Below are 10,012 nucleotides of genomic sequence, written 5' to 3' on the forward strand. Positions count from 1 at the left end.
TCACTAATCATCCGAGAAATGCAAGTTAAAACCACACAGACTGTCAAACCTCAGGGGGAAGGTAGGGGAGGGTGGGGGTAAGGGGGAGAGATCAACAAAAGGATTATATGCAAGAATATAGGCCTAACCAATGGACACGGACAATGGGGGAGAGGGCAAGAGCGGGGGGCGGGGGTAGAGGGTAACGTGGGGACAAGGACACACATGTAATATCTTAATCAATAAAAAATATATTAAAGTGAAAAAAAAAAACGAAAAGGGAGCCCACTGTATGGGAGAATATATTTGACTATGATACATCTGATAAAGGGTTAATATCCAAAATATATAAGGAACTCATACAACTTAACAGAAGACAGACAAACAATCCAATTGAAAAATGGGCAAAGGATCTAAATAGATACACTTCTCCCTCCAAAGAGAACATACAATGACCAAGAGACATATAAAAACATGCTCAAAGTCATTGATCATCAGAGATGCAAGTTAAAACAACAATGAGGTATCACCTCACACCTATCAGAAGGACTACCATCAACAAATCAACAAATGACAAATGCTGGCATAGATGTGGAGAAAAGGGAACCCTAGTACACTGCTGGTGGGAATGCATACTAGTGTAGCCATTATGAAAAACAGTATGAAGTTTCCTCAAAAAATTAAATATGGAACTGCCATTTGACCCAGTGATCCCACTTCTAGGAATATATCCTAAGAAACCTGAAATACCAATCAGAAAGAATGTAAGTACCCCTATGTTCATAGCAGCACAATTTACAATAGCTAAGATCTGGAAACAACCCAAGTCCCCATCAGTAGATGAGTGGATAAAAAAGCTATGGTACATTTATACCATGGAATACTATGCAGCAGTAAAAAAGAAGAATCTCTTACCCTTTGAGACAGCATGGAGGGACTTGAGTACCATGCTAAGTAAAATAAGTCAGTCAGAGAAAGACAAATATCACATGATCTCACTCACATGTGGAATATAGGTAAAAAAATAAACTAATGAACGGAGTAGTTCCAGAGACATGGAAGCATGGAACAGAGAGTGGAATCTCGGAGGGAAGGCAGGGGAGGGTGTTTGGGTGGGAGGTAATCAACCAAGGACCTTGTATGCATATATTCATGGCCCATGGACACAGACAATGCGGAGGTGAGGGCCTGGGGCAGGGGACGGGGGCAGGCTGAAGGGCGTCAATGGGGGGAAAAAGAAAACAAATGTAATAGTTTCAACAATAAAGAATTATTTAAAAATATATAAGTAAATAAAAACACTATAAAAGGCAATTTACTCTGTACCTTTGGATGGCGACAAGCATGGATCTGAGTGCTGCGGTCTGTGGTAAGATGATGGAGAATGTCAGGCATGTTTCGAAACATGTCTAATTTATCCACATGAACCTGAGGAAAATTAGATAAGAAAATTATTTGAACTGTAATTCCTACAAATACATTACTCAAGAGTAATTATGCAGGGATAAATCATCCAATTAGGAAACTCCTCTTTCTTGAAACCTAGTTTTTGGCATTTCAGTGCCCATCAGTATTCTGTCAGGATGTCAACAGGCAAAGGACGAAGGTCATTTTCCCACCAGTCAGTGTTACAACCTATCGTTGGTGGTAAGAAAAAAATTCGGGAGATTCAATTGGTGGATTTTAGTCCTTCGGTCCACTGAGTCATTCAATTAATATCTATTGTACACCTACTATATATCAAGCTTTATTCTAAATGCATGAAATTCGTGCAAGAGTAAGCCTTCCCTTCCCCCGCTGCCACCACGGGCTTCCCTCTGGCACCCAGGACCTGGGCTTCCCTCGCAGCCCCTGCTTCATCTGGAAGGTGGTCTGGAAGGGCATCTGGTCTAATTAGCATATTACGCTTTTATTCTTATAGATTGGGTATACAGCAGTGAATGCAGCAGATAAAAGCAATCAAGAATGTGCCCTAGCCAGTTCTGCTCAGTGGATAGAGCATTGGCCATTGGACTGAATGGTCAGGTTCGATTCTGGTCAAGGGTATGTATCTTGGTTGCAGGCCCAATCTCCAGCCCCAGTTGGGGCACGTGCGGGAGGCAACCAATACTAGCTGATATAAAACAAGAGTTAAGTTCCTAAGGCATCTCATTGACATTATAATGAAACATTGAAAGAAACATTATTCAAGAACCTACTGTACCTGAGTTGATATAAAGATTATGAAATGGCACCAAAAAAAGTATTGTCATTTTGAATAAAACAGATTAGAATAATGCCAAATTGCTGTGACAATTAATACCAAGACAGGTATAAAAAGAATCCAAGCATAAACACTTACTGTGATCTATTCCACTCCCTATTTGTTTATTAAGGACTAAGAAGTAACAATGAATTTGCTTTTCTGGCCTCTCCAAGAAGGAGATTAAAAAAAAAAAAAAAAGATCAGTGGGGGAAAAAATGTATCCTCGGGTAAGGATTAACAAAACAAAAAAAGAATCACTCATGAACATAGGCACACAACATACTTGGCAAGGGGAAGAGACCTGGACTAGGAAGCAGGGACCCATCCCCCCTTACCACACACCTCTTTACTGGATGAAAACAGGGAGGACAGAAGAGAGAAAACAAAAAACCTTGGTCATCTTTAGAATTTTAAGGTCAATACATTTTAAAGTATTAATGACAATGTATTAGTTTTACCTAAAGCTTCTAGCTAGTTCTTAACATCATCAGTAGCTTCTTGGAACTGTGCAAAATGACATATAACAAAACCATTTTTTACCATAGACTAGCTCAGTGGTCGGCAAACTGCCCCTCGGCAAATCGCGGCTCACGAGCCACATGCAGCTCTTTGGCCCCTTGAGTGTGGCTCTTCCACAAAATACCGACTTCTACACATGGGCCACAAAGTTTCAATCACACTGTATGTGAGCGCCCGCACATGGTATTTTGTGGAAGAGCCACACTCAAGGAGCCAAAGAGCTGCAGCTCTGGAAAAACAAAGCAAAAAAATAAATAAATAAAAAATAAAAAATAAAAAAAATAAAAAAAATAAAAAAAAAAGAAGTGCGCGCGGGAGGGAATGATATAGAAACTTTCATCCTCATAATAATAAAGAAGCCTGAAAAAGTTGCCATAGATCATCACTGAGGTTCCCTAGTCAAAAGCCTCACTGGTCTCCCTTTTTAAAATCCTGATCTGAAATGGTTTCTATTCCCCAAAAGAGATTAAGAGTCAACCCTGCAGGTTGACTGAGGTTCAGAGAAGGGCTGCTCTTCCCCAGCCCCAAGCCCTTCTCAGCCCATGGTTTCTCCCTGCAAGGCATGCAGAGCAGGAGCTTCCAGCCTGCTCAATGTCACACACCGCTAAAATTTACAAAACAAATTTGGGACTGGTAAATAGTTATTACTGGTATATTCTGCCAAGAAAGGACATGAGGAGGAAAACAGTGGATAATTTATGTGATTCTAGTTTAAAAGGCCATTTTAAGGAGGGGGGAATCAAGAAGAGATTAACTGAAGAATGTACATGCATATAAGCACAGCCCATGGACACAGACAACAGTTCAGTGAAGGCCTGGAGTGGGGCAGAAGCCAGATGGAGAGGGGCCAAGGGAGGGAAATGGGGGACATCTGTAATATTCTCAATGGTAAAAAAAAAATTTTAAAAAACTGGATTTCTCACTTGAGGATTATAACAAGAATTATTTTTGTCTGCAGCATCTTAATTCCATTCAGACACATATTTCTAACAGTTTTTTAAAAAAATCGGTCATGTCTGTTATAAGATTGAAGTATATTACTATATCTGAATGGTGTTGCTACACAGCCCTTTGTGGATGCAAAATATTTACTTGATGGCCTCACTGAAAGGCTCAGCTCGTTGTAAAAAAATAAATAAAAGAAAATAGTTATGAAGGGGAAAAAAGGCAATTTTAACACCAAAAATCTCAGAATGAATGCAAATCCTTCCTAAAATGGAGAACTGGCAACTTTACACCAATATATTTGGACAGAAGGATTTTTTAAAAAAAAAACAAGAAGTTTATTTAAACAACAAGACACTTGACTTGAAGGGAAAACTATCTAGGATTCATTTTTTTTAGAGTAATTTATCCCTACTTAAAGACAGATTGCCCTACATGTAACAGCTACATACAAAAAAGTTATAAAATTGTCCTTGGTTTTACAATGATAAATGAAAAACATTAAAATTCTCCAATCAAACAAGGTAAGCAAGAATTTTTATGTTGTTCTTTTTTTGTTAAACAGTGAAAGCAAAATAACTTACTGGAATATAAAGATAAGAGCTGGATGAGCATGCCACTAATGGAGAAAGGGGGTATTTTCACAGAACCAGTATTTTTTCCCCATTCCATCTCCATTTGATGTAGATCAAAACATACCATTGGCCATTTAGTTTAAAAAAAATGCAAATGCTTGTGCACATACATCAGTTACTTTATGTACAATAAAGGAATGGGGATGGACAGAAGGATTTAAGGAAGGAATAAATTAAGGAAAGAAGGACTTAGGAAGTAAAGACTCATGAAGGCAGGAAGAGAGGGAAGAATTTTAAAATTTCAAATGCAAAAAGACTGGATCTTTTTATTTTAATAAACTGGAGGCCTGGTGCACAAAATTTGTGCACGGGGGGTGGAGGGTTCCCTCAGCCTTACCTGTACCCTCTCCAATCTGGGACCCCTCGGGGGATGTCCGACTGCCAGTTTAGGCCCGATCCCACAAGGCCTAAACCGGCCGTCAGACTACCCTCTCACAATCCAGGACTGCTGGCTCCTAACCGCTTGCCTGCCTGCCTGCCTGATCGCCCCTAACTGCCTCTGCCACCCTGCCAGCCTGATTGCCTCTAACTGCCTCTGCCTTGGCCCCCAGCCTAAGCCCGCAGTCTGGCCTCCCTCTGTCTGAAGCGAACTGGCCAATCAGGGGAAGGTGCTGCCCCCATCACCCCGCTGCCGCCGCCACTGGCGGCTACCATGGCTGCCTGAGCCTCGGGTCTCGCAGCCAGATGCGGCTGCCTGAGCTGTGGGCTGGCCCTCGCAGTGGCAGCTGCCATCCGCGGCTTGCCTGAGCCTCAGGCAGCTGCTGCGGCTTTGTCCAGAAGGACATCCAGTTGGTCGTCCGGAAGACGTCCGCCCTAATTAGCATATTATCCTTTTATTAGTATAGATTACATTGTATATAATCCTTAAGTTCTTTGCACAAGTTAGCTGGGGGATCTATATTAAAAGATACAAAGCGAGGTAGAACTTAAATACCCAAGTAATCCGGCACTTCGTTTATTCAGCACCGTTACCAAAGCTCCACCTTATCTTAGGGGACAAGAGCAGAAGCCACGGGTTCCATGTGGCACAGCAGGAAGGGGCTCCCTGCCCAGCAGCACTCACCACACACACACCGGGTTTTCCACCCAGAGTCCTGAGCGCCCAGCACTGGGCCATCTGGAGGGAAAGGAAAACTCCCCCCAGCCTGATCAGATACAGGTCCACAGAGACTCAGTGTTCTGGGACAGGTGTTTTAGACTTTTTTTTACCATGACCCACAGTAAGAAATATGTTTTCCACAGTAACCCAGTACACATACACATACATATATGTGTATTGTGTCTTATTCCCTCCGTAAATGTTCATAAAATAATAATTACTCTGACTGCAAGCAGTATACTCGAATATTCTCTAGTTCAAGTTTATTCACAATGCTGGTCATAATCACTAAATTTATTTCATGGGCCATGGATTTTGAAAAAATACTTTCTCTATGGGACATTTCACCAAAGAGCGCTTCTCAGCTATTTGGATCACTGCCAAGTCCTCGCATGTGGACATGAATAAACAAGATGATGTTACTTCAGAGGGGCTGCCAACGTGGGCCACACACATGCTTTGACAGGCTGTTTCCATCTTTGTTTTCAGTTTGGTGGGGTTGGGAGGGGGAGGAACGGTGAAGTGGGGAGAACGAAAAGGACCAGCAGAAAAGAAAGCTTCCACCGTACCTGGAGTCCAAATTCTTCACTAAGGTTGGTGAACAGATACTCATACCCGTACGCTGCTTTGCAGTTCAGCCACACGACATGGTACGGACTCCGAGTGATCCAGCTCCTAACCAGCTCCAAAATTCCACTCAGACACTCTCCCTGGCAGGATGTTTTATTAAAAGGCATTTAACAATTTTAAGAATATCACTTACCCAGTGAAATAAGCCATTCAGAGAAAAACAAGTACCATATGATTTCACTTTTATGTGGAATCTAATGAACAAAATAAACTAACAAAGTGGAGACAAACTCATGACAGACAGACAGCTGTCAGAGGAGCAGGGGTTGGGAGCTGCATAAGAAGAGTGAAGACACTAAGAAAAGAAAAAAAAAGACTCATGAACACAGACAACAGTATGGTTACTGAATGGGGGAGGTAGAAGAGGGTTAAGGGGGATTAAATGATGATGGAAGGAGACTTGGCTTGGGGTGGTGAACACACAATACAATAAATAATGTATTGTAGAACTGTATACCCAAATCATGTACAATTTTATTAACCAATGTTACCCCAATAAATTCAACAACAAATAAATCTGAGATTATGAAAGTATTAAAAAGAAAAGAATATCACACTTATCTTTTCTTTCCATTCCCAAATATTAATGCCAATGGGAACAATTATGACCTGATTTGTTATCCCACAAACTTTCTACTAGAAATATGCCATGCCCAGGTTCTCACCCCATTTCTCCAGAGAGACTTACTCGACTAGGAATTTGATAAAATTTGGGATCGCAGAAAGTAGTATCTAAGTACACGCTTTGGATGTCTTTCACTCTGAGGAAAAAAAAACCTGATGTTAAGCTAATGTGAAATAATCATCTAGAAAGTTTAAACCCTCAATTATTTTACAGGATGTTCTATTCCATTTGGAGTATTTTGTTAAAAAAAACTTTGCTGAGAAGTGATTTCCATACAATAAAATATACAGATTTTGCACACATGGTTCAGTGAACTTTGACAAATTCACTTATCTACTACACCAATCAACACACAGAATGTTGAAGAAAAATGTTTCAAGAATAAAAATTAGCTTTACTATTACAAATATTACAATCAAGTTTGATTTCTAAGAAAAGCAAAGGCTTGTATTTGGGGCAAACAGGCAATAAAACTTTTCCAATGGTGCAGCCTTACACAAAGCCCAGTACCTGCCCCCGCAATGCAGAAGCTCCATTCTGGCAGCTTCTCCTTTGGCCAATCTGAAGTCTCCTGTGTACAAGACAGTTCCATTATCACCCTGAAATAAAAACCTGTGAAGAAAATATATATTAGTGATTTCTCAGTCTCATACAAAACCCTAATAAAGCAAATATTAATTCTATAGCAAATGTTTCCTGCCAAGCACACCACTATAACACACATTCTGTGTGTTAATGGAATTTCAATAATCTCTAAACCACACCAGGCACTCGGCTGCCGCCTGTTCCAGGGGTAGAAAAAAATGACACACGAAGATTCCATTGAGTTTGCAATAGATGTCCCCAGAAATATGTCAGCACTCTCAACTATATATTGAGATCATTCCTTTTCATGGAGAGAAAAATCCATGTGATAGGAAAATGTAAAACTAATGGAGAAATAGCTATTGAAGACTTCCATGATAAAGAAACCCACATTTCAAACTTGATATTCACCTCAGCCCCCCAAGTTAAAGATTGGAAACAAAGATTAAAGAAAGTGCCATAAAAATAATCAAATCTCCCTATACATATTAGTTGCTAGACCTTAAAAATGTATTTCTATAAATATTAGACAATTCTACATATAATAAAATGGCAAAATAGATGAGTTCCCTTACATAACTGATCCTGGGCAATGACCAGCTGGTAAGAGAGTCACAACAATCTCTTCCTTCTAAAAAGAAAGAGAAAATAAGTTATCATTAGGGCCCAGCTAAATAAATCTCTCCTTAATAGAACATATTCAAGTACTTCTCAAGAATGTGCCTTTTCTCCTCATTTCTTCTCTCTCTCCAAACTCTGGAAACAAGTGAAATCCTTGCCACAAAATAGTTAAACGTTGAGTTACAATATGATACAGCAAATGAACACTTGTGTACATACACAAGAGAAATGAACACTTAGGTCCACACAGAAAGCTGTACATGAATGCTCATAGCAGCATTATTCATACTAGCCAAAGAGAAGAAACAGTCCACAGGTCTAGCAAATGATGACTGAGTAAACAAAATGTGGTCTATCCATACAATGGGATAGTATTTGGCCATAAAAAGAAATGAAATACTGATACACACTACAACATGGATAAACCTTGAAAGCATTAGGTAAAGTGAAAGAAGTCACATTTGTCTGATGCAATTTATATGAAATTTCCAGAATAAGCAAATCTATAGAGACTTCAAGTAAAATAGTGGTTGCCAGGGGCTGAAGGGAGGAAGAATTAGGGAGTAACTGCTAATGGGTACAGGGTTTCTTTAAATAGAGTTAAAACCATTGAAATGTACACCTTAAGTGGGGTGAGTTGTAAGGTATGTGAGTTATATCTCATAATGCTGTTATTTAGAAAGAAAGAAAGCAAGCAAGCAAGCAAGCGTGGTGTAGCCTGGTCCCAAGTCACCATACTGCACACCATCCTGTTGGAGCTGAGCCTGATGGGCAATACTGCCTCTCAGTCCTCAGGGCAGAGTGGGGGCGGATAAAGGGGAATGGTGGGCAGAACTCTGGACACACCAGCTTCTCCCATAAATCTAACTTCATTCATTCCAAAGGCTCCTTTAAAATAGGGTCTCCTACTGGTTAGAGCTGGAAACAACACACAAAAGCCACAGAGCACAAAAAGAAACTGCCTGAGTGGACAGAAAATTCTGCTCAATGAGAGCTATCTGCTGCCTAGGGCCCATTTTAAGAAAGCCTTTCACCAACATATATCACAGGGCAGCAGGGCAATGAGATTAAGTCTCCAAAACATGTCAGCTAACTGATCTCAGGTTGGCACTGAGAAAGGTTCAGGCCATCCTTTTAGCCCACCCTAAATTGGCCATGCAGTCCTCCCTCAGGACGATGCTTTGATGAGGAGTACTTCAAATGCCTGATCCTCTCCAAAGAGGAAATGTGAAAAGTCAGGGCCTGTCTGATCACAGTCTCAGGACACCTCTCAGAGTTCACCATGTCAACAAAGCAGGTTATAATCGGACTGTGGAATAAATATTCACTAGATTTGCCAAATATTAGGAAAATACCTCCTAGCTCTAGATATAATTTGAAGTAAAAACAGCAAATAAGCCCAGCCAGTGTGGCTCAGTGGTTGAGTATCAACCTATGAACCAGGAGGTCACGGTTTGATTCCCGATCAGGGCACATGCCCCGGTTGCGGGCTCGATCCCCAGTGTGGGGTGTGCCCGAGCCAGTCAATCAATGATTCTCTCTCATCATGGATGTTTCTATCTCTCTCTCCCTCTCCCTTCCTCTCTGAAGTTATTAAAAATATATTTTTAAAAGAAACACCAAATAAAAGGTAGGTCCATAGTCCTATTTATTATTAAAATAATACACTCACAACACAAAAGCACCTGCTTCTAAATTTAAGGACAAAAAATAAATAGATCCACTTGGACCAGGTTTTTTTTTCTTGAATAGGAAAATGATTCGGGGGGGAGGAGGAAAAAAAGAGAAAAAGATAAAGATGAAAAAGAAAATGCAATGATTCAGAGAAAAAATATCACAATATACATAAATTTGCTGCAAAAATATTAAGCATCATTTTATATCCTGAACATTTATAAGCTTATTAAATGTGACAATGACATTCCATAGTAATATCAACAACTGGCATTCCCATCATTAGCATGTAATATTAGAAAGGAGCTGTTCTAGCAAAAGAAACCATCAACAAAACAACGAGAAAACCCACTGTGTGGGAAAACATATTTGCCAATGTCATATCTGATAAGGGCCTAATCTCCAAAATTTATAGGGAACTCATACAACTTAACAAAAGGAAGATAAACAATCCA

The 10,012-nt window shown here is 40.2% G+C and overlaps 1 protein-coding gene across 3 annotated transcripts in view; it reads right to left on the reverse strand.

Moving 5' to 3' along the window:
• Positions 1-10,012, reverse strand: part of DCLRE1C (DNA cross-link repair 1C) — a 53,920-nt gene that overhangs the window by 33,221 nt on the left and 10,687 nt on the right. For all 3 annotated transcript variants that reach the window (XM_015565037.1, XM_015565036.1, XM_006765315.2), the window contains 5 exons: positions 7,838-7,893; positions 7,188-7,289; positions 6,741-6,813; positions 5,992-6,132; positions 1,306-1,407 (listed from right to left, as the gene is read on the reverse strand). In XM_015565037.1, coding sequence (XP_015420523.1) covers positions 1,306-1,407; positions 5,992-6,132; positions 6,741-6,813; positions 7,188-7,289; positions 7,838-7,893 — 474 coding nt within the window. The remainder of the gene's footprint in view (positions 1-1,305; positions 1,408-5,991; positions 6,133-6,740; positions 6,814-7,187; positions 7,290-7,837; positions 7,894-10,012) is intronic.

This window comes from Myotis davidii, unplaced genomic scaffold (genome assembly GCF_000327345.1).
Source record: "Myotis davidii unplaced genomic scaffold, ASM32734v1 scaffold1380, whole genome shotgun sequence".
In the NCBI taxonomy this organism is placed as follows: domain Eukaryota; kingdom Metazoa; phylum Chordata; class Mammalia; order Chiroptera; family Vespertilionidae; genus Myotis; species Myotis davidii.